Genomic DNA, 27,041 nt, shown 5'->3' with positions numbered 1-27,041 from the left:
GCTAAGATAATCTACAGTGATCCAAAAACGTTGAAATAATAAATCGGCATTCATCAAAAACGTATTCCGCACCGATGAGATACCACGTTGTATTCGTTTTATAACTAAAAAATCCGACGACAATACGAATTGGTTTGTTTATTTATGTAAATCTAAACGCTGGCAATTGTCCATTATATTATACAAAGGATACGAAACGAGTCCGATTTATTTAATTCGGAAGGTCATTGAATTTGAATAAGGTTTAGTGCTCGCGTCACCGTGTACCGCCCCCTTGTTGGAAATAGTAAAATAATAAAATAAAAAAATAGAAAAATATTGTTGATGTTCACCCCTTTCCTAGAGACCGCGAGATAATAGTCCCATCAACGTTTCGTCCCAGCTTGATCGATGAGGATTCAAAACAGTTCGGTATGTCAAACAAAGTGACACGAAGCTCTGTAAATACTACAATAAATACACTACTGTAAACAAGCCCCGGGCGAGGTTTTGTGTATTTTTCTAAAATGCAGTGCCGAGGCAGTACAAATACGGCGAAGTTAAATAATACGCAAAGCAAATATATCGAGTTCTCCGCCTATTAGTGCGAAATATTTCGAGCCAAACTGGGGCGGTCGCGTTTGTCAATACAAATAAAAATTGTGATAGTGAAAAAGCGGTGGGATAAACTAAATTAATTGCATCGGGCTTTGCTGCTAAATTTAGAGACGTAATTTCAGGCATATGAATCCATATTTCCCATAGGGCGAATATTATTATTATTATTATTATATAAATGTGATTTCATTCGTTTATTCAGCAGTCACTTTGAGATAATATCTATACATTTTCAATTGAAGTTTTACTTAATAAATATCACTTTATAAAAAAACCGGTACATACCAAAAGAAACTTAGATTAAAAATTAATATAAATGTGGTTGAAAATAGAAGCAGAAGGCGACCGGGGAAATATTTTAAAAGTGGATAGATCAGGATCCGGAATAATTGGCAGGACATGTATGAGAAGATGCATGATAATGAAGACGCGAAAAATATTTTCAATTTCTTACTTTTAAGTTTTCCATGGTAAATACCACTATTTCTCAAAACCTATTCTGTTACGTGTTTCGAGGCATTCCGCATCATTTTCAAACACCGTATGTTATAGGATGTTTGTAATATTATACGGTGGATAAAAATTAAATTTAAAATGGATGGGTACTACCACAAAGTAACTGCCAAATCATTTCATGAAAATATTTGCCAAGATAGAATTAGGTGGCATTCTATCTATCAGCCTATCCCTACGGAAAATTGGCGTTATAATCATGAAGAAGACGATAATATTTATGATATTTTATATAGATTTGGCGTTTAATTTGTAGAACTCTATTTTGATTCATATATAATATTTGATGTCAAAATCAAACACTGTTTTTTTTTTTATTTCACCAAATTGTATTTTATTGAAATGTATTGATTTGTATGTATTTTTACCAATAAAATACAAGTTAGTAGATTAAAAAATCAGTGTTTGATTTTAGCACTTAATATATAAATTCATGAAACTACTTGACAAAGACATATTCCATACTTATAAATGCAAGTTTAAAAAATTATGCATGCACAATATTTATTTCAAACACGAGGTATTGACTTACATATTTGTAATATCGTTAAAAAAATATTAAAAAACCATCAACGGGTGCAACTTTAGTCACATATTCGGACGACGTTCGCCAACATTGTATTTGACCGTGGGTGTTAAAACCAAACCAATTAAGGCATCGGCGAACGATATGCATAAAAATTTAAAACCTGTCTTCGTATGTACGTGCCTCGGAACATCAGAAACAGAAACGCGAAGCAAACTAAACTAACCCCTCTTAGTGTGTTGAAAAAAACCGTTGTGATTTTAGAAGCTTCGTCTTCCATAACAAGGCAGACACCATAACGATAACCCATTGTCTCAGCTTGATACGAGGCATGGAGAGGTAGTCAATGGTGAGTTAAACATCCGCCACAGACACTTGAGCTAGAAACCCTAAAACAAGAATGGTAACCATTAACAGACAAATCGGAAACTATTGTGTTCATAAAATATCCGTTACTTTAGAGAATAAACGGAAAGAAAGTTTAATTAATTGATTCGGCAGTCACTTTGTAGTAAAATCTATCCATTTTTAATTAATGTTTTACTTAGTAAATACCACTATTTCTTAAAATCTACTGTGACACGTGTTTCGATGCATTCCGCTATAAACATAATGTCTATAAACATGGACATTGTCTATGTTCCCTCTGATAAGAAATAAAAATAAAAAATAAAAATTAAGTTAATATATAAAAATAAGAAACAGCCACTACCCCCTCTTCAACCTTCAACGTCCCAAGGACCCAACTCTAAAATTTAGAATTAGCTTCACATACGGTGTTTGAAAATGATGCGGAATGCATCGAAACACGTGTCACAGTAGATTTTAAGAAATAATGGTATTTACTAAGTAAAACATTAATTAAAAATGGAAAGAAAGTTACCCAGCCCTGGTAGACATTCTAATGAAACTTTTAAATGATGGATTAATCGCAAGTAAATTGAGACCAGATATATTTTGAATCTTAACGTTAAAACTAGGTTAATCTTGTTTGTTGTTATTGGAAATTGTTTATGTAGGTGTGGGAAATACAATGGACTCGTGTATTCAATTCTGCAACAAGCAATAAATCGGTACTGATAAAATATTTGGCTGTTCTAATTATTGTGTAATTAGCTGATCTAAATTAGAGACTGTACCTATACGAGTTTAGGAAATAAACTGCAGACAATAATTAATCGTATTAAAAAAAAACAAAGCCAAAATTTAAGTTGTCAATTTAGCCAATTAAAACCATTTTCATTTAAATATATTATTCTTCAGTCAAATAATATAATTCTTACTTCTATAAACCTTTGACCGAAATTGTTGGGTATAAAAATTTATTCTTAAGGATCTTTTTTGACCCATACCCGCTTTGCATAGGATTGGTGCATAGGACACCACATCGATCATTATTATATGAAGGCAAAGTAATCAGTCCTGGGCTTTAGAGACTAATCAAGGGTGACATTAGAGCACATTAATGCATATTAGAGCGAAAAACAAATTTATTTATTTGTCTGCATTAATTTATTTAAAATTAATTAAGTTTACGGTAAAACATATGAAATTCAATAAATTAAAAATATAGTAAGATTCAAATCATAATAATTTTACCAACAAATTCATGAGAATTGTCTTAATTTTAAGATTTCTCTTCTCAAAAGATCGGCGTTGTTACGAAAAAATAAAAATAATAGAAAATTAAAGGTTACGATTTGAGGAGGTGAAAGTGAAGGGTAGTATATCCATCACAATACACTACTTGAGATATCTTTCAGGTGGACAGCTCAAAGTGACACTTCAAAGTGTACAAGAAAGTATATGCAGTAACAGGGTGGTTTCAGTAAAGCTCCGTCAAATGATAAAGAGAACCGGCATAAAAACGTATAAAAAAAGTAAAAGATACCATATTTATATAAAGATTAGTGCATATTTTTTCGCGGAAGTCCCCTGTCAATTGTAATTTTTTTGCCCCGAATGGACAACACGTTTTTGTGTTTCAGAGAGTGGGAGGTTCACTGAGATAGTTGTTTGACCTCGGTGGAGTTCAACGGATGATTACGGCATGAATCCAAAAGAGAAATTGTTTGTAAATAATTAAATTGCGACTGGCAAGTCATCGTATCAATTGTTTCTTTTTTTCGTTAAATACAATACAGTAATAAAACATTTTTTCTTTATAAGACTAAAGGTATTTTTTTATGAATTCTGTTTTATTTTTATTTCGATTTTACGCATACTTTTAAAAATTCAGACATGGGTTAACAGCAACAAAACTGTTCAAGGGATATTTCGAATCGACTTTAAAATGTAATAAAAACACGGTATCCTTTCATTAAATATATAAAATGACAGTTATTATTATTGTGCGCAATGGGAGTTTATTTTATACACCGTTTAAGATTGCTTCTGAATTCATAATGATGCAAAGAATGCTGCAAATCAACCAACGATAAAGCAAGCATATAAAGTATATTTAAGAAAACAGTTGTTTTATTATTTGTGATTTTTTAAGCAATGTACACCGCTATTACAAGTCATCTGATATCATCGGACATTAATCAATTGACCATTTCTAAGGAAAAAAAAACCTTGGTAATTTTACAAATATTGCAAAAGAACATCAAATATGTATTCAGTTAATTGTTTTGTTTGTTCAGTAGTATAACATATCATCTTTGACTAAAAAGTATAAAATAAAATAAAACATATCCGTAGCAGCCTACCTCACAATCTAAAAGGGGATTTTGTGGTTTATTTGAAGAACGTACAAATGTGTTTGTAAGTAATGAGAGTGTCATCAAATATTTGCTTCAGAAATAGCTCAAATATTAGCATTATAATCATAAAGTTTTCTGTTCAGTTATTAGAATGATGAGTAGCGGATAAAATATTCAGGCCAAATTTTAGGATAGTTCAAAAGACGGTGTATGATTTGGTATTTATTAATATTTGCACATTTAGTAAAGAACCTTTCTTTAGGACGAATGAAAGAACTTCGTGATTTTTACTTAAAAAATTATGTTTAAATAGACTTTTACACTATCGTAAACTTTAAAAAAAGTAGCATTATAAATGTAATAAAAAAACTAAACAATGTTATTTTTTTACAAGCAGTTAGTTACTATTGCAATAACAACTTTTAGTGTGCTAAAATGACTTAAATTAAAGTAGTTAACTTAGTACTTTGTGCGTTTACTATTACTGCTTTTATAACATTTGACACAATAGCGATGATAATATTTTTTATTGGAAGTATTAAAAATATTATTTTTAAGGGTTCAATTTCGGTAGGAAATGGCAGTATTGACATAAGCTGCATTTTGTATGGCTGTTCAAAAATATAGTTTAAAAAAAAGAACTTAAAAAATCTGATAAGGGCTTAAAACAGCGGGAGAGCTTGCGCATGGCGCAAAACGTGATCAACAATGGGTTCCTACGCCCGCCTAAAGCAGAAGGGTGAAAAATCTCCTTTTTTATCGCGAGGCCATCCCTCAATAACTCGGAATTAACCGCTGAAATGTCAAATCGCTAATCCTGCAAAGGGGACCATCCATCAGATTAGTAATAATAAAGATGTACGCGATAAAACAATCCACCCTTTTGGCTCGGAGTCACAATTCTTTTGTTTGAGTTTATAACTTTCTACGTTTAAATCAAAGGAGAGTGCAAAAAGTCGAAAAAATCTTTTTCATCAATGTGAAGGTGTAATTATGAGAGAAAAATGACAAGGAGTATCGATTAGTCGTCTAAAAGCGTTTGATCATAAAACTCACATAGAAAGATATATCATCGTCTGAATTTCAAAATATACAATACCTACTTAACACTATGCTTGAAATGTGATCAGAAAAAAAATACAAACAAAAAAGGTAAAAAAGACTATTGATATTGAAATCATTATAAAATAAATAAGCCTGTGTTTTTCAGACATAATTTATATGTAGTATTATCTAATTTGTGCCTGGTTTGCAATTTCCATTTTAGTCGAATATCATATGAGTATAAAATGAGTGTAAATAAGTTTATTGTAAAGATAAATAAAAGGAAAGATTAATACGCAAAAAGACATATCTTTGACTATGTCATCGTTTTTTTTTAATTTTACTCATATGGCAAAAAAATAGTAGTTTAAAAAGACAATTAAAAAAATTACCAATGAGTACATATAATTATGTAATAAAGAACCTGTTCAGGATATTATTAGATCCGCATGGCTATTCATTTACTAATAACAACACGATAAAGAGGTGATTACGTACAATTTAAAATGCATTAAAGGTTCGGACAGCCACGTAAAGAAAGCGAACGGAAAGTGAATATTGCGTATTTGATTGAAGAGAAAGTCGCGTGATTCCCACTCTAAATGCGTAAAACGAAATCTAACCAGTAAATCTTTTGCGGGTTATTCGGTGGCGTTGATCGCTGGAGCGTATTTTAGATGAAATATAATTAGAGTTGAATTAATGAAATGGGAAGATTTAATTTATGGTCCCGTATCCTCTCTTGTGATTCGTCGGCTCTTCAAAATGTGAACTGTAAAAAAATATACGCAAAAATAACAAAGCTCATAAATATAAAGGACACAATGAACTCTGAAATTGCATACATGGATTAACAATTCACAAAAAAAAATTATTGCTGTTGGTATATTTGACTTTTTAACCACATTTTCTTGCAATTTACAATAACAGGATAAAAATCATAAGGGTTCATGTGATATTTTGATGTTTTTTTTAAAAAAAAAACGAAAAATTGTTCAAAGATACTTGAAACATTCATTGAAAAAGCGTACTTTAATAATTCATGATATTAAGAAGTTTGCAGTTTTGAGCTTAATGCATAAGTATCAAACATTTTTAACCCTATCATACGTGTCATATAGCGGGTGTGTAGACAAGAGAGTCCTTTTTTTTAATGAAAGTATCATGTTGAATTGAAAATTTTCGGCTGTTTATAGAAAAAAAATATATGTATATTAGCATTTTGACAATATTTGAATTAATAATTTACAAAGAATTTTTTTTACAAAGAAATATTTGTGTTCTTATGATAATTTTTACTGTTTTTTATTGTAAGTTTTACGTGGTAAATACCACTATTTCTTAAAATCTATTGTGACACGTGTGTTGATACTCAAACACCAAAAATGATGCAGAATGCATCGCAACACGAGTCACAACATATTTTATGAAAAAGTGGCATTTACCAAGCAAAACATAAATTAAAGATCAATACACATTACCACAAAGTGACTTCTGAATCAATTTTTTTTAAAGTCAAATACTTGCAAAAATCTACATGCTTAAATAGATTATTGAAATAATAAACCAATAAATATGAAGAACAAAAATTTGCAGTATTTTACAGCTATGAAACAAACCAATTTATTTATACATAGAACACATAATGAGTTAATTTATAATTTATGACTACCGAATCAATTAATGAAAATATATTTAAATTCAATAATATTTTCAAATAAGCGGTTTTTGTCTGTGAATCTTTTTGACTGAAAGGTGTGTTAACTAGACCCAGCTCATCACCCACTCGCTACTTCACCCATTTTCAACTATAAGTCACTTCAACCCCTATGGTTTTCATCCCTTGAACAAATTTGAATCCTTGAACAATACGGTACCACTCAGACTCACCAGACTTCCTCTTCTCCTGTACAAGGACAAGGCTCTTGGTCCTTTTGGCTCTCAAGGAACGGCGTCTCACGGACCTCATGAAGGCCTCGGGCATCCTGGAGAACCGGGGAGTGTCCAACTTCTTTTCCGAAGGGAGGAAAAAGTTCTTCACGGCTAGCATCGTCATCGTTTCTTTTTTTCTTCGACGAACTTTCGGGGAATTTTCGATTTACATTAAATTTTCTCGTACCGGTTTACAGAAAAAAGCATCTTGTATTTTACTGGCAGTTTGAAAGAGTTATTTCATTTAAAACACTTACTTTTTCATCACTTTATAATAATTTTTATCAAAACCAAAAAGTTATTCAAATTATCTAGTTTAACTGAAAAACATAAAACATATCTTTTTAAAAACATTATTAGTATTCAAAATTCTTAATGGAATTCCAGGGTTGTAAAATCTGTTAATTTTAAACAGACGAGTAATAAGTAATAAGCGAGTAAAACAATAATAACAAAAAAATATGTATTAAAGCTGTGCGTATTTAACGTATTTCAACCCACTACACTCACTGACGTTTTTAGATTGACTTTATTTGTCTTTTTGCTGTCGTTTTTTTTGCATTTTACAATAAACACATTACACTCAGAAAAAGCACTGTCAAGTTAACACAAAGCTGTGGCCTGCTTGTGAGAATATATTTTATTTTATGTTTCAATAAAGATTATTGGAAGAATACGATGGATATTAAAAACAAACGAATAAATGCTAATATCGAGATGACAAATACTATTAAAAATGAAATATATGCTATTATTGAAAAAACATACATCATTCACTCAACCTTCAAAGGATGCCCATAAGCGAAAAAATCTTCTTTTTTGCGTTTTTCCTTCAAAGGTGTGGACGTAACGGAATAAAATGTTTGATGACAACATCAATAAAAAGTAAGGAATAATATAAAATAATAGATTCAGAATCGCGTTCTGACTCATGGGTAGATCAGAAACTGCTGATTTTATATTGGGTGTGTGACTGACGATATAAAAATAAGTGGTACGTTCGAAACTCAATAATAATAGCGTCCAATGTGATCATCTGACCGTAAAGCCGTGTTTACACTTTGTAAGTTCGTCGCGCGCGCGGGCGGGGCATCTGCGCAAACAGGGACCGGCCTTTTCGCCAGCGTAATGAGGATTTTTTATCGCCGTTCAGTGGCAATAGCGATCCTAATGTTAGAACGCCGTTCTCGTTTGTATCAATACTCGATACTCGCTTCCTGTCAGCTGGCGCTCGTTGGCCTATGTCGGACTTTACGAGTCCGCAAGCTTTGGATCTCGGGACTTTTGCGGCTTTTACGACGAACGGATGTGTAAATGGTCCCAACCTGTCGCGTGGGATTCGCTATTTGCGAAAATATTGGCGGTCATCAATCGACAAATCGAAACAAGTTGGAATATTTTAATGATAGCCACATGGACTTTTTAAGCTTGCACAGTAAATTTAATACGTTAAGCCCGAAGTATAATACATTCGTTAAGTATACACATCAAAATATCTAGAGAAAACTTACGAGAAAGCAAGAAAATATGATACCACCGTCACACACTAACAAAATTAATTTCCTACGAACAAAGGTCTACCTTTTTTATAGTTTCTAGCTACAAAAAATCATTAAAAATAATAACACATATGCTCAATTAATTCAGTTAGATTTATGAATGTGTTACTGGAAAAGAGTGAATTAAACGTGATAGATGGAAAATTGGAGAATTAAAATATGCAGGATAGATATTGCGACAGGAAATAAGGTTAGAAAATGGAAAACGGATAAATAGGTAAATAAGAAAAGAAATTCGAATGCAGAGAGAGAAATAGGTAAATAGAGATAGAAGTATTATTCTGTCTCGATTATTTTGTTGATTTTATGAATTCAACAACACAATCCAACAAAAAAATAAACAGAAAGAGTTGAAAATCAAAATACCAAGGAGCGCCATCACTCCCAGAGCACGTAGCTAAAATCAATGAGTTGGTTAAAATGTATTCATTTGTATTCAAAAGTTGTACCAAAAACCTTTGAGCGTACCTCGGAGAACAGATACCATTGTTCCTTTATGGAATAGAGACCTCGCGTGATAAGGCTTCATTGGAAACTTAAAGGTAACTGCGCAATGGTCATCAATAATAATAAATTTTATCTAAAAATCTATACATCTGTGAGACAAAGTAAAGCCGGGTTACAAGATACATTTAAAAATATGAACTTAAACTTTAAACGAGGGTTAACGAGCAAAGAACACGATATCATGTTTTCAATTATTTTTAATAAGGTACAAGAGAAATCATCAGAAACAAAAAGGGAAGTTTCTTATATAAAATTCATCAGCATACAATAGATGAGATATGAATGAGTAAAGATAAATTTGATATCGAAAATGCTACACGTGAAAATATCGATTAATATAAAGTGAAACAGAAATCTAATGGTAGGTACACAAAGGTCGAACCAATCAGTGCACTTGTGCCTATGGTTATAATACCTTTGCACCAGCTGTTCGTATAAATCATTCGATCAGCGATCAGATTATTTGCTTTGTGCTGGCGACTCCGACATCCGATATAGCGAGCAAAATATGTACTAGGTACCTACGTCATTTATTCATCGTTAATCATTTTTCATGATACAATTGAACGAGAATCAACCGTAGATGTTATATAAAATGATCTACGTAATAACAAAGGCATGGAGAACCAGCAGTGACCATTGCCTTAAAAAAATGACAAATTTAGAGTTGCTTCACTGTTCTTTCACTAGCCAATATTTCGTCTTATACATATATACCATATCGCTCACTCCTTTCAAGAACGTCATAAATCAAAAATCGTCGATTTTTAGCTCAGCATGTTTTCGGAATGCCCAGAAAATGTACTTTATCCCAGCAAAAGAGGCATATTTTTAACTTTATATTTACCCGCTACAGGGCTGAAAATGTTGTTTTTACATTTTAAGGAAAAGGTATTGTGTAATTATTTCTTTAAATAAACTAAATATTTTTCAAATGGAGAAAAAACCTTCAGGTTTTACCAAAAAAGATCCGTTGCAAATTAAATAGTTCAATAAGTGGCTTGATATTTATTTTTAATACATTGTGTTATATTTTTAAACATTAAAAACGTTCTCCTGAAAAATCAAGTTTTTTGATTTATGACGTTCTTGAAAGGAGTGAGCGATATGTATCACCTACTTTCGAAATCCGCTAGAACCATGTAAGTCGATTTTACAAAAAAATGCCAAATTCTCCGGGCAACATTTATGTTTAAAAGATTTGCCTATCTTTAGATAAAATATTATGAAATAGAGAATTTTCCCATGTTTTTGGAATTTTTTCAGTATTAAATAAAAAAACACGAGACACAAACCGATAATGACGTCATCTTAATTTTTGACCTGATCGGCCGATATGGGTCAGAAGGCAAGTTTCATAAATACAGCGGAATTTGAGTTTGTTTGTTTTTAAGTATTTTTTAGCAGGGTTTTCAAGTATATAAATATTTTAAACAATAAAACCCACAATTGGCATTCCGATGCAGTATTTATTTTAAAATCTTTTAAAATTGGATCCGGCGGATTTTGAAAGAAAGAGACACATATATGTAATGTACTAAAGGCGTGAGTAATACTTTTTAGTTTTAAAAAATCTGAAAGGTGTTGAAAATCAAATAATTTTAAACTTTTCACTTAATATTTTTGATGAGATAACATAATAAATAAATAATTCTTGATGTGCAATATATTTCGCAAAACGTTTTCATCGTCCTAAATGTCATACTAAATATATTTTTGACAATATTTGTTTCAAACAACGGAGTTGTAAACAGTATAAAGATATCTTATCTTAATGTTAAATTTACCTTGCGAAACCGTGTATTTGTAGATTAAAATATTAGCGAGAAAAAAGTGTCTCATTTTGTGTAATTGTGAAATCACAGGTACAATGTTCAAGAGTTTGAACTATTTATTAAATAAATTGATCAGGCTTCCAAAACGATAAGAAATAAAAACGTTATTTCAATAAATATTTTGTATAAACTGGCACGTAAGCAATTGATGCATAATATTATAATAAATGATAATACAGGCATAGACACGATGCCATACAAAAAAAACAGTAAAGCAACCTTACTCGTTAGGTCTGAAAAAGATCATCTTTAAATACAAATCAAAATGTTTGCTTCACTTCTGTTAGCAGTGGTGCTCTAAATCACATTTTTTCTAAGGTTATTCACTGATTCCTTTAAAATTTAGACAAAACGGTTTTCTTGCAACTTTGAAAAATACTTCTGACAGGTAAATATAAAGTTTTTTTTGTAAGTTTTTTTTACTGCGATGGCAGTGACATCTATTGAAAGTAGCAGAAATTCACGGAATACTAAACTTTGCTCACGGGGGCAGCGTGCTTGTTCACACCTATCAAAGTACAAACTTTATACCCACAAAATATATGAGAAATAAAATATATATATATATATATATATATATATATATATATATATATATATATATATATATATATATATATATATATATATATATATATATATATATATATATATATATATATATATATATATATACATATATAATATATATATATATATATATATATATATATATATATATATATATATATATATATATATATATATATATATATATATATATATATATATATATATATATATATATATATATATATATATATATATATATATATATATATATATATATATATATATATATATATTAATAATCAGACTGAGCCACAACAACGCGTAGCAAATAACAGCTAGTTTTATATTAAATTTTGAAATGAGTGAGACTATTGACTGTTGGTTTCGCAATCTTAATGCAAGTGTTGTAAAAATCTAGAGATTGCAGAATACCGAAACGTTGATGACTTCATGACAAATTTAATGATTAATAAAAATAATGCAAAGAATAAACAAAACGAAATCTCTCGTTTTATCTCATTAGTAAGTGCCAGGAATAAAGCATGACGCGCATGACTACTATTTGATCGCGACAATGAGCAATGCGAATTAGTGGAGAGGCAAATCAAAGAGTATTATAGAAATTCACGATTTTTCAAGTTGAATAGTGCTTGGGAAATCACGATCTCTTCGAAAAAAGATTAGTATCGCGAATTTACAAATATAGAAAACGCACTTTCATTACGGTATTAAGCTCTTGAAAAAACGTAAATATTTATTTTACATAAATGAGATTCTATTGGATTAATGAAGCATTATCACGAATCTAATTTAACCACGTAAATCGTTTAAATTGATCACAAATGCTTCTCGCGTTCATTTAAAATAAATACTTTACACTTATTTCGAAAGAAATTTCGAAAATTATGATGTTTTAAAAATTATATATTTTAGATATCTTTATTTATTTGGAAACGGCGACAATTCGACATGATTCAGTAAATTAAACTAATACATAGATCAACCACTGAAATAACGATAAAAGACATTAAAATATTAAAATTCAGATAGTGTAGATAATAAATTTCGTTCAGTGTGGGATTTTCAAATCTATCGAATTTATCGCGACTGACTATTAATAGATTTCACATAAGCAATAATCGATGATAAAATTCATCTAAAAATATATTTAAAAAATTACATCATTTCTTGATACTTGTGATTTATTACATTTTATTAGAATACGCCTCCATAAAGTAGTAACATTGAAATTTAATAACATACGAAGGTTTATGTACAAGTTGATATTGTTTGCTTATAAATATTTTTAATAGAATTTAATACCTATTTTAAATTAAAATTTACTTTGTTGATACCATTATTTCTTATAATCTACTGTGAAACGTGTTTTCATGTATTCCACATCATCTTCAAACACCGTGTTTTAATTAAAAATGGATAGGTTTTACCACAATGTGACTGCCGATTCAATTAATGCAAGAATCTAATTTCAACCGGGATTGACAGTTGGTGTGTTTAAGTGATGAATTTTCATTTGATTTATGTTATATTTGTACACATATGGACATTTAGATATTGACAAATACATGGAAGGTATAACACTTCAAAATAACACTAAAAAAGATGAAATGGATTATCATTTAGTGAAATTTCAAATCAATTTGTGGTTCTGGTCTTCATAATACTGGTACATATAAAAAGGAACGATTATGTTTTACCATTTTACTGTAATATAATTTATATATTTTTATACTATAGCAAATATATATGTGTATGAATTGACTAAAAATGCATTGATTAAAATTAATTGTGCATTTTAAATGCGATAAACTTACAATGAAAAAGTTTTGAAGTGGCTTACCAAAGCTAGAACATGTAAAAATTATAAGTCAATGTATGAAGTAACATTTATGTATTCTTTTATACTGATTTCTCACATGTAAATAATAAGCGCAACTATAATTGATAGCTTTAATAAAAGTGTCATGTAGGAAGACATGTCGAGAATTGAACTTAGAAAATAAATAAATGTAGTCAAACTAATAAATGCAGTATTTTTTAATTAAATTCAATCTTTTATCGGCAAACAGCGCCTACCATATCACAAGTGGGAGTTGAATTAATATGATGGTTGTTTTAATTTAACCGTCACATAAGATTTGGTCGTTGGACATTCAAAATTTTAAACCAAAAGAAACGTTAAAATTCAATTAGTTGTTGCTAGACGAAACCAGTGCCGTGCAAGAAACTGTTTATTTTTTAAAAGTAAAAATAAGATTTCTGCGGTAATTCTGTTAAATGGTATAAGTATGTAGTGAGATGCGATTCGGCTGGGTAAATATAAAAAAGTATTTTCTAAGCTAAACGCTGTTCCAAATATGTATAAGTAGACTATAAAATACATCAGAAAAGTATTGTAAGTACCTATACTATGTCGAAGTATCAATAATTGAATACCAAATCCAATTTTTTTAAATTCTGACGAATGAAGATGAAGTTTTAATTTTACTATAAAATAACATTCGTGTTCCTACTCAAAGACCATAAGTTTTGTGTTAAATTATTTTAATAAAACTTAAATAAAACTAAATTTACATTTTTTTTACAAATAATATCAACAAAAAAATAAAATAAAATAAATTCAATTAAATTTAAATTGTATGAAGATATAAAATACATTTTTTTACTTCCAGCATTCAAATTAATCGACGAGAAAAAAAGTATTTCGAACGAGAATTTGGAAAACATTGATCACACTTAACCATATAATTATATTAATGAAATTTTCTAAACTACTTGAACGTTTTTTTATGCAAATCATCTACATTTATTTAAGAAGAATCGGGGCCTATCGATAAAATCAAAATTAAAAAAATACAATTTAATAAATTGTTATAAATTATATTTAAGTACAAATTTCACGGCACCAATAAAATTAACCAAAAAGTAGATATTTAATTCATCAGTTTTGTTACCAATTTTTCAATTCACCAATTTTTTACGGACTATTTTGTTTATGTAGGCTACGCCAGTGCAGATATTCGTTATATAGAAACCGGTTTGCATAGAAAACACGGATAGTACAACGTAATGATAATAATACACATATACAAAACTTGTGTGTGACTTTGATATTCCAATAGATTATAAAAATTACGACACAAAAAATACTAAAACATCGCACAAAACCCCGTGGGCAAGTAAATAAGTCCATGTAGCAAGAATAAAAATATACTATCCGTTGTACTCTAAATTATCATTTTAAAAACTAAGAAAACCCTACCTCATGTGCAATCACAAAAATAAAGGATAAAAAATTTGATGTCCTACCAAACTTTCGGAGTATGCATTTTATTCGTCTCCTAAGCAATATTTAACCAGATGGTGCATATGGAAATATATCGGATTAATGCAATTTAATGTGATTATTGATTTATCGTAGCATTGTGCCAAATTTTTAAATTTAGAAGTGAAATGTACTTATATAATTGTATTGAATTAATTGATTAAGTGTTATTTCTTTTAAAATTATTTTTGAGTAGAAATTCGGACTGTTTATATGTATATATCATCCACTTTGGAATCGACACTGACTTAAATTTAATAGAGGGAGAAAAAAAGATGGTCAAATATAATACATCAAGTTAGTTTATTGGATCTGTTTAGAATCTAATTGGATTCCGAAGTTACTTATAATAACTGAATATAACCCAACAGTTTATTATTGTCGTTATGTTGTTATTCGTTCTAATAACTTAATATGACATTCGTTTCGATTTCGCGTATATTCGGTAGATGATTGACCATGTTCGTAACGCTGATCGTGTAATTGACCCCCGAAAGGTGTAATCTTGACATCATGCGGCGAAATTGACGTATGATTAGATTAAATGGGTTAGATTTACCCATCAATACCCGTTTAGGAAAGAAAATCAAACCGAACACACCCACTTTTCTACCAAAAAAATTATAACACTGAGCAATTGTTGGCGAATTTCTTTTAATCATTATTTCACAATACCTTTGCAACAAGAGATACGTGTCGTACAACATATACTGACGTAACAATATTATCATGCATTTTATCCATAACCTTCGAAATCTACAATAAAACGCATTCATACATGTCAAATATCAATATTTAATATAACTGTATTCGTGTTTACATCGGAATGACTTGTAAATATTTAAAGTAGATATTTATCTACACAGCGCGCAGAAAAAGCGGTTTTTTTTCTTGAATGCGCGATGGTACGGCGGTCAAATGGCGTGAAATTTATGATAATAAAGTTGAACAAAACTGGCTGTAATCACCGATTGCAACTCTTTGAGGTATTGCAAAAATGCAATCATAACAATTAAGAGCAAGTCTGCAATACATAAAACAATCTACAATTTTCCATTTACAGCAAAAACGATTTGAAAAAAAATTATATTCCGAAAATTAATCCTGTCAATCTTTGGTAGAAAAATATTGCAAAAAAATGCTGAATTAAAAATCTGTTTGATGAAAAATTGAATGATTCAATTGAAACATACAAGAAAAAAGGACATTCGGTTGAAAATGCCATAACTAGGCGAAACAATTGTCACAATATAAATTTTTATTTGTTTTTTAATAATAAAATACAACATAGTAGACTCAAAAAATCTGTGTTTGATTTAACAATAAATACATAAATTAAAATGGAGTTCTACAAAATAAACGCCAAATTAATAAATGTAGAGAAAGGGAAGACTAATCACCTCACATTCATGTAATTAAAAGTCAATTAAAAACCGCATCAATCCTTAGCTACGTATATTCAACATGAAAGGATGCGTATGAGTGAAAAAAATAAGAAATTTTTACCAGCCTAGTTTTTAAACGAAAAATTTTATGTACCATAACCGTGGAATTCCAACAAGAATGTATAAAATAATGTATAAAAATATTTTTTTTAAATGACTTTTTATTAATATTTCTTTAAATTCTTACAATACACTTAATAATCCAATTATCGAGTTCACTATTATTTCAATAAAACAATTCACAAACAAATGTCACAGGAGTTTGCAAAAAATTGCCACACAGTACGAAAATCAACGGCGAGTTTTCTTCGCGTCGAATGCGAGCTTTCGAAAAGCTGTCGAAAAAGTCCGATTTGAAATTTGAACTGACGCGACTGCGCAATGCGGACGCGCGCGCAACCCGTCCTATCGCGGCGGTACACTAAACTTAACTGAACATGCGCGCCGGGCACTGTGTGAAGCCAGCAGTAGAATAAAAACCCATCACGATCGCATGAAAATCGAGGCGAACGCGTACGGCGCGTAATGTCAAAGGGGAAATCTAAAATTAATACGTCGATAAAATGTACCATACATATGCAGAACCTTTTTTTATAATGTGACCTTTATTTACAAGACATTTAAATTTTAGATCTCGTGATATTTTGTACGTTTTAAATGCTATCAGGATTTAATATGATGTGTTTATATATGATATATATTTAAAGCACTAAGGTCGATTTAGGATATTTAAAACAATGTCTCCCAGGTAGATCCGAAACTGAAATATTTGTTACGGTTTGTTGTAGTACTTTTGTTGTATCTGCAGTGGTTAGTAATTAGCGGTTCAATACCATGCATTTTTCTCTTATATATATATATATATATATATATATATATATATATATATATAAATATATATATATATATATATATATATATATATATATATATATATATATATATATATATATATATATATATATATATATATATATATATATATATATATATATATATATATATATATATATATATATATATATATATATATATATATATATATATATATATATATATATATATATATATATATATATATATATATATATATATATATATATATATATATATATATATATATATATATATATATATATATATATATATATATATATATATATATATATATATATATATATATATATATATATATATATATATATATATATATATATATATATATATATATATATATATATATATATATATATATATATATATATATATATATATATATATATATATATATATATATATATATATATATATATATATATCCGGATAATTTGAATTGTACGAATTTCTCTTAAGACTTAGAACTAAAAATAAGGAACACACCTTCTAAGGATCTTGCCGTCATTGTTAAAAAAAAATTGTAAATTATTATGGCTCTGTACCCCATATGATTTAAAATTATATAAAAGCAACCGAATTCGTTATGTTCAACGAAATTTCCTAACTGAAAAAACTATATTTTCAGCATTTTATGGATGCTTTATTTCGTTCAAGTCATTTTAACAGTTCGCTCTTGTCAAAATGCTTTTTTATTTATTTTTTTCGATTCCTTGGCCAGCATTAAAAAGTGTCAAGAACACACAGTACCTTTACGAAAGTTCGCGAAAATAAACGATACAATGCACGTTTTTCGACGCTTTCCACGTCATTTTATTTCATACAGTTTTTGAAAATTATACGGAATGATTTGAAGAAAAATGGGTCTGCACCAACTAAACTTAAAAAATACGTTATTTAAGTTTTGACGTAAAACGTTTTACCGATAAAATTGTCGAAGTGTATGAAGAAATAATACGGTCTTTGCATATTATAAATATTCTTACGGTTGATATGATTAAAATAAAGGCTTTAAGATTTCTTCATTGACTAAATATGCTCCCATTATTATGAGTTTCTGAATGTTTTTAAAATTAACATGACTTTGTTCTTTATTTCTACCCACATAAGAGAAAAGAAGCTTTATTAAACCCACACAAATGATCGCTTTATGACGTTAATTTTTTTAATATCTAACCTGCGGCGCAGGTGCTGTTTATATTTAGAAAATATAGTCATATTACCATGATATAGCTCTACCAAAGTACAGTAAAAATCAAATGGTTGCATCATGATACTTTCAACCATATTAAAACATCATGTTATACAATATGTGGAATATGATTATTTTGTTAAATTATAACACATAAAGTTGTCAGATAAACACTCATTTGTTTTGGAAAAATGGACCAAAATTTAAGTAAAAAAAACACGACAATTTATTGTAAAATATTTAACTTCTTAACTGATTGCTGGTTTATTTGAATTACAAAAAAAAATGGATTAAAATTTAAGGAAAAAAATTAAGATTTCAAAATAATCATTAACTTTCTAACTAAATACTAATTAATCGAACAAAATATATTTGGACTACAATTTAAGGAGAAAAACACGCAAAATAAAATTTAAAATGATCATACACTTGTGGACTGCTTACTAAAATCTGACAGAAGTAAACCAAAATAAACATAGAACAAAACAAAAGGAGAAACGTCAAAAAACGTTGCTTTTTATATTATCGCTTTGAACGCTATATCTAATAATGCATTTTTTTTTATAATAATTACTTTTAAAGTTCAGTAACAACAACAAAAAATGGCTTGAATACAATAAATTATGACTTCACGATATGTTAAATGTTCCACAAACATGCCAAAACGTAGTAAAGTTAGTCGTGTATAAAGGCGATATTGTACTTAAGTATCGTAAAAAAATATTTATACACATATATATATATATATACCATATAAACAGATAGCAGCTTTGTGGTCGTGAAATCAATCATCAATGCGTGCAATAGTGTTATGTTGCAACTGCTGCAGTAAGCGATAAAAAAGGAATCGATAAAAAAACACGATTTATATATGAAAACAGTATATAAGCATTTATGTATGCACTTACTTACAACATTTTGAGTGTGTCCAAATACTTGTTCACAAAATCTGGATTATCTCCAATTACAGGAGTTATTTTCATATTATTTTTTGACATCTCATCAAGGATGAAGAAGAATATGGAAGTCTGGGCATTTACGGGGCTGACGACCGTCATAGGCTGGTTTAAGTGATCACTTTACACACGTGTAACATTCACCAATTCTACCCATTATTGACAACCACAATAATAAAAATGAAAATGGTATTTTCTGGCGTTTCTCATGTGTGTGATTATAATCCAGGATTCGGATCTCACATACTAATATAAGAGTTTCTGCTTAATAAAAAAGCTTCTTTACATCTCACCAATAGACGTCTCTAGTGAAGTTCTAGTGATTCAAGAACAAAGTTTCTAAATTGGTTCATATATATAGAACTTCCAAGAATTTGATTAGTGTGGTTGTCAATAATGGGTAGAATTGGTGAATGTTACACGTGTGTAAAGTGATCTCTTAAACCAGCCTATGACGGTCGTCAGCCCCGTAAATGCCCAGACTTCCATATTCTTCTTCATCCTTGATGAGATGTCAAAAAATAATATGCACTTACTTAATTAAAATGTAATTCAGAGCATGTTGGGTGTGTCCAAATCCTTGTTCACAAATCCAAATAAAAATGGAAAAAAACAGATTGTAGTGAATAAAATGACTAGTCAAATTCTGCATCATAAAAATTGAAAATCATGTTTTCGGGCGTCTTCTAGAATGTAAAATAATTCGGGAAGGATCTTGCATACATTTAAAAGGACCTCTGTTAAATAAAACGCTTACTCAAATCAATCATACCGCGAACTCGCACATGAAGCCACTTATGAATTATATAATTTATATATATATATATACATGAGTTCCATTATTTTCATTTTTGTGGTTGCCAATCATGGGTAGAATGGCGAATGTAAATATAATGGTAAGTCCTGTAAATACTCAGATATCCATACTCTTCTTCATCTATGTTAAGATGTCAAAATGTAAAATATAATAAAATAAAATAAATTGTTACCATATTATAAACATACAGACCGACATAAAATTACAAGTTAAAACCTAAAATCTAAATGCCATTGAGTCAAATTGACAAATTTTTCCCCATTTAATAAAGCTATTTTGATTTTCTCATTTTCAAGTTAAAATTTAACTACTAAATAAAAGCTTTAATGATTTTTTTTGTTTCAGCAAATAAATTCAAATTCTGGAAATAAAATAGATAGTGTAATATCTCTAAAACAAAGGATAAGTTCTTATATTTAGTTTTGAATAAATAGTAATTAATGAACAAGTATTTGTTAAGTCGAGATTAAAATCACCATTATTTATTCTGCGTCAATGGCAGATTCGTGCCTATATGATAATTCTCAGGCAATAATTGTTTAAAACAAAAAGGTAATAATTAATGAAAACGTAAAATTTTCACGGAATACTCAATTCGTTGAAAGTAAAAAGAAAGTTCACGAGAAATTATTAATTAAAGATCACCGTTGAACCGCGATAAAATAATAATATCAATTATCATGCGAGTTCATACGTCGTGTGCGTGTGAACTATGGATTGGAAGAATGTTTTGGCATAAGAAAGTAGTATAGAAGATAAAATCAATGCAATTTTCAGGGGGATTCTGAGTACGTTATTACTTTTTTATTTGTTGCTTTCGCTAACTTTCTCTTATCCGCATTTGAATACAGAAGGCATTGGAATGACGAAGTGATATCGTAAGTGTAAGTTAGATTTTTTTAAATCTTACAATTTTATTTATCAAATTGCGATGTATGCCGTAGAATTATAAAACGTGTGTTATATAAGTAGTACAAACAAAAACGTGTGATTTTATTAAATTCGATTATTTTTATGACATGTGTTTCTCCTTGCGATAATGTCCTCAAATTATTATTATATCAGGCAGTTTGATAATGCCCTCAGAAAGCGAAATAAATAGATGATTTCAGCAAAAATTATTTTTGTATATTAACTTTTTTTTATTTACTCTTATACCATACATAACGACATGATTTTTTAAAAGTAAAACAACGAATCATAGAAATACAGTGAAAAATAAATCTTATTTATCTCATTCATATTCAGTCATAAAAAATAACATTTTTATGTAAATAAATAAAAACTTTTTTGTATCAACCTTAAGAAATTTTTGAACTTATAGTATCAAATAAAAAACATTGAATAAAATGTAACCAAGTGAAATTCATAATGATTAAACTTTAATCGGTTAACATTTTTCAGTGCGAATTGATAAAGGTGAGGGTAAATAAAAAAATACTCGAAAACGTTCCTCAAAATAAAAAATATTGCGTTTTAATACATACTAACGTAACTTCATGCTACTTGATTATCATCTTCAGGGTGTGTCTCTTTTGAATTGCGACCGTTTAACGTTTTTCAAATGATAATATTTCAAATATCAACAGATAATAAATAATGCGACAGATTTTTTGGCGTATAGACAGAGATTAAAAATAACGTTTCGACTAGTTAAAATGCTTAATTGTATCAATTATAATTTATTATTCGATTAAAACCAATATTTTTAGCTTTTCCACTTTTTTATTTGACCAGCGACCGGGTTTCGTCGTTACCGACATCATCAGACTGGGTCCTCACCAGTCTGATGATGTCGGTAACGACGAAACCCGGTCGCTGGTCAAATAAAAAAGTGGAAAAGCTAAAAATATTGGTTTTAATCTAATAATAAATTAAAAATGCAATTCCATCACGAAGTGTCAGTGGATAATATAAATCTATTAAAAAATGTATCAATTATTTATAAAATATTACTTTTCATCCCAATTAGTAAAGAAAAACAATCCGAAGGAAGATTTTTTCTATAAAAAACTAATATTTCTCAATGTTCTCAGTATTTCCAAATCTTGGGTAGTTACACGTGCATAAAGTGATATACCCGGAATAAAACTTATGTTTCCAAGAAACCTGTTTTACGAATCGTTTAATTGTTGTTGCATATAAAAATTTATACCAAGGATTCTTTATCCTTGAGTTGTTTGGACTTAGGGTCATTGATATTTCTGGACATAAATATGGTAAACATAAGAAAGGTAAGGTAAGACTTTAAGGTGACTCTTGTACGTACTTTAAGCTCACCTTCGCCCAGTTTGGAGCTTCCATATAGGGAAAAGCATCTCAACATTCCAATGTAACCGGTAAGTCATTCCTAATATGCGAAAATTATCCCGTGTGATACTGAATCGAAAGGATTTTAGAAGTGTAAATACTTAAAAATACGTTTAAAATATTAAAATAAAACACTAGTAACATACCACTTATGAGTTTATGTATGCTAACACGTCTAGTTTCGAGAACTACAGATGTTCTCATTAAAAGGTAGCTACAATACTAATAGCACATCTGTAGTTTTAGAAACTAGTCGTGTTTACATTAGAAAAATCTTTTTTTATATTATCCACTGACACTTCGTGATGGAATTGCATTTTTAATTTATTATTAGATTAAAACCAATATTTTTAGCTTTTCCACTTTTTTATTTGACCAGCGACCGGGTTTCGTCGTTACCGACATCATCAGACTGGTCTGATGATGTCGGTAACGTCGAAACCCGGTCGCTGGTCAAATAAAAAAGTGGAAAAGCTAAAAATATTGGTTTTAATCTAATAATAAATTAGAAAAATCGAAAGAAGTCGTACAAGTATTTTATTTATATTTTTAAAACATCATTTTACTCCACAGTCAATAAATAACACAAATCAATCACAAATCATCACGGTCTGGACCAGTCTGATGATGTCGGTAACGACGAAACCCGGTCGCTGGTCAAATAAAAAAGTGGAAAAGCTAAAAATATTGGTTTTAATCTAATAATAAATTAGAAAAATCGAAAGAAGTCGTACAAGTATTTTATTTATATTTTTAAAACATCATTTTACTCCACAGTCAATAAATAACACAAATCAATAAATAATAATACATAAAAAAAAGTATGTCAATTAGTAGTCAAAAATACGTCAATTGTTTATTTTTAGAGCAGAAGATTATTATTTATGCTTCAAAACATTATAAAAAATAAAAATATATCTTTTATGAAAAAAATAATTATAATTTAAAAACAAACACTTCTACCTATACATTTATTTTAAAATTAGCGTATTAATTTCGGCTCGAAATTCGACGACTTTCAATATTAAATTCATTGATCAATTTAATTCGTACTTTTGAAATTATAATAACTGAAAATTAATCACACATACCAAACAATTACATGTGGTACAGGCGATTCAGACCAATTTTTTTTTCATAGTTTTGATTTTTGGCATAAGTCTTCCTTAGGACCTTAGAAATGTCCCCTCAATAGTTCTTACCCCTCTGGTGTCCGATCCCTTCCTCTCCCTCCTTAATGAGTCCATATCCAAATTTTTTTGTTACATAAAACAGATAATAGTTAAAAGAAAACTATCCATTAAAAATCCTCGTAAGTGAATGATAAAACCTGGACGGTTATTATTTAACCGATCAAAGCTTAAATAAAAATAAGCGTGGAAGCCAATTACTACTTCCTTGCAATACGATATATAAACTATAATTCATTAATAACGGCGTTTCTAATTTCTAATCTAAGAGACGAGTAAGAAACGACCGGAAGCGTTCTGTTTGATAAACAATTATTAATATTAATAACCGAGCATTACGCAAGTATGCAACTAAACTCTATATTGATAACTTCATACAAAACAAGTACGTTTATTTAATATAATTATTCATGCATTTCATACACAATGCACACGTCAGGTATGGCATACCTATGGCAACCGTGCCATAGGTGGCACGAGAGACGATTTTGCATGGCACATGGATGAAGAGAAAAAAATAAGAGAGATTATGCACAAAAAAAAGTTTGACTTACAGACGAAAGTATTACTGCTATTAGCTTTGAACCTGACATTAAAAATGACATCTTGCATCCAACAACAAAAATCTCAATTATGATTATGAAGTTTAAAAGGTTCCACATTTTTTTAAGTCAATTTTTATATCTTATTTCTTTTATTGTGCCGTTAATAAGTACTTAATTTTTTTTAATGTATTAATGCTCTGCTTATATTGAAAATCTAAAGTGATACAAACATTTGATGCATTTTTATTTCCATGGTATGTGGTACACGACAAATTATTATATTGGAAAAAAATTGGCACTCAGTCTCAAAAAGGTTCGCCATCCCTGTCAAACGTTATATCGTGGATGTAGGAGGCGAGATCTGCGCTGGGACCGGATGTGTACGCAGTTCACAGTTATACCACCACTGATATTATTCAATAATGACAAATTTTGTCATTTTATCTCATTCTTTCTCGCACGCTTTAGGCGCGAGAGAATGAGACACGAATACGATGTGGAACTGTTTGAGAACACCGCCAGATGGTAGGAAGATTACTGCTTACTACTGTAATGATACGGCGGGAAGTTTGTCGCAATGAGACTTTTTGGTAATTGTGATATTATTGTCACAGATAAAAGTATCTATGTCCAGAACCCGAATGCCATCAAGGTTATGTGGGAGAGCTCCAGTTGGATCCCAAATGCATTGCACATGTGGTAATAAAACTCTGAAATGGTGATCATATTGTAGAGTAGCGGGTACTATTTTCACTCGTGAACGTCGAACGAGGAACTCAAATAAGACAAAAATAAGCACGTACCTAAAAAGATTAAGAGGACCTATTTAAACAAAAATACCACTGACCCATATCCGCACCCAATAGTGACATAGGGCACTGCATTCAATTGATGCAATATTATTTTGATCGTTTGTCTATGAATACAAGATGGTCATACCTGCGCTTCAGTACAAGGAAATATTAAATAAATTAAGTTAAAAAATACATTATTATTTTGAAATTATTGTTTATTAATATTATTCATTAAAAAAAATCTTGGTATATACCACTATTTATGAAGAAATCAATACTTAAAAAAAGGGTATAAGAAACAGTAATATTTACCATGTAATATTTAAATTAAACTTTGATAGATATAACCACGAAGTCAACTACGAAGACTACGGAATCAATTTATGAAATAATAATGAAATAATTAAATAAGTAATAATAATTAAATAAGTAAATTTAAAAGAAGACAAAATCATACCGTAATCATACAGGAGAAAGTGACCTAATGCATTTTTTTTTACAAAAACGTGATAATTGATTATGTGATATCTTACTAACTTAATATTACCCTGAAAAAATCTCAAAGCTATTGAAACATGTTGACTTGTTAAAAATGACTAACTGCATTGATGTTTATTTTCTTTCCAAGCAAAAGTGACTTAAATGGCCCTCCTGAACATTTTACGTATTGTTAGTTGGTCACTTTCTCCTGTACGACTACGATACATGAAAGCTATAATACTACAAATATTATTTAAACTAATAGTTCGTGAATCGTTCGTTAACTGTGACAACAATGTAACCTTTAACGCTGTATATTGAGGTTTATTAATTAAACCATATCCGCTCCCTAGGTGGAGCATATGGAGTCCACAAACTGTCGCCAGGCTTTTCTGTCGGCTGCCAGCTCCCTTGCATCCTCCCAAGTCAGATCCGCGTCCCGAAGTTCTGACGAGAACTGCCGACGAATTGTCAGCAGTGGTCGTCCTGGGCGGCGCGAACCTGATGCCTTGTAAAAGAGGCAAGCTTGATTAAGGCTCTCAGGAGGCATGTGGAGTACGTGGCCAAGCCAACTGAATCGCCTTTTCTTGACGACAGTTGTGACCAAGATTTGCTGCGTCCTACGCCTTATCTCTTCATTCCTCACAAAGTCAAACCACCGCACGCCTAGAATTCTCCGCAGACACCTATTCTCAAAGCTTAGTACACGGCTGCTCTGGGCCCTTGTAAGGTGCCATGTTTCACAGCCGTATAAGAGAACAGGAACAATGCAGGTTAACGCTGTATATTGAGGTTCATATATAATATAATCGCATTAGAGTCGGTGGCATTTGGTTATGACGTTGTCAGGTAAGGCAGAAACACTGCAACAGTCAGCCCTAATGTCTTAACAGTATTAAACTCCTCACACGTAATATAAGGTAGCCTGGAAAATGTTAAATACCGGGCCAAGAGCATCGACACGGATTATCTAACAAATTCAGTCCATGGATTTAATTTTATGGGTATTCAGGGCAGTACGTGATTAGTCAGGAAGCTTAAACGTGACAATTCACTGATTTGGAATTTAAATAAAAAGTTTATGTTATTATTTATATATTGGTCACCGTTAACTAGGCAAGCCATCCGAAATTTTATGCGACGTTCAATAAAAGCATTCATACAAGAAGAAAAGTTTCATCAAATAGATAATTGCGTAGGATTTTATATAAATATATTCCTTTATATAAGTGCTTACCAATTAGTGGTACGCGTGCTCCCACGGGTACGCTATGTTGCATTCAGGAGTACGCGCGGCAATCT

The 27,041-nt window shown here is 29.9% G+C and overlaps 1 protein-coding gene across 3 annotated transcripts in view; it reads right to left on the bottom strand.

Annotated features, from left to right (window-relative positions):
* The window catches only part of LOC148312429 (centaurin-gamma-1A-like), a 309,281-nt gene that overhangs the window by 69,709 nt on the left and 212,531 nt on the right, over window positions 1-27,041 (bottom strand). The window contains exons 1-2 of one of the 3 annotated variants that reach the window (XM_088277268.1): window positions 16,749-16,995; window positions 7,276-7,637 (exon numbers count right to left, since the gene is read on the bottom strand). The exons of 1 other annotated variant lie outside the window; for it this stretch is intronic. In XM_088277268.1, the coding sequence (XP_088133394.1) occupies window positions 7,276-7,441 (166 nt within the window). In that variant the 5' untranslated portion in view covers window positions 7,442-7,637; window positions 16,749-16,995. Of the gene's footprint in view, window positions 1-7,275; window positions 7,658-16,748; window positions 16,996-27,041 lie in introns of those variants that run through there. One more of the 3 variants, XM_088277269.1, reaches the window with a different exon arrangement.

Source organism: Brachycentrus maculatus, unplaced genomic scaffold (assembly GCF_059751285.1).
Source record: "Brachycentrus maculatus isolate JH-2025_06_01 unplaced genomic scaffold, ASM5975128v1 h1tg000040l, whole genome shotgun sequence".
Classification (NCBI taxonomy): domain Eukaryota; kingdom Metazoa; phylum Arthropoda; class Insecta; order Trichoptera; family Brachycentridae; genus Brachycentrus; species Brachycentrus maculatus.
Note: the sequence above shows the minus strand (reverse complement) of the source record. Positions and strands in the feature narration are given on the sequence as shown.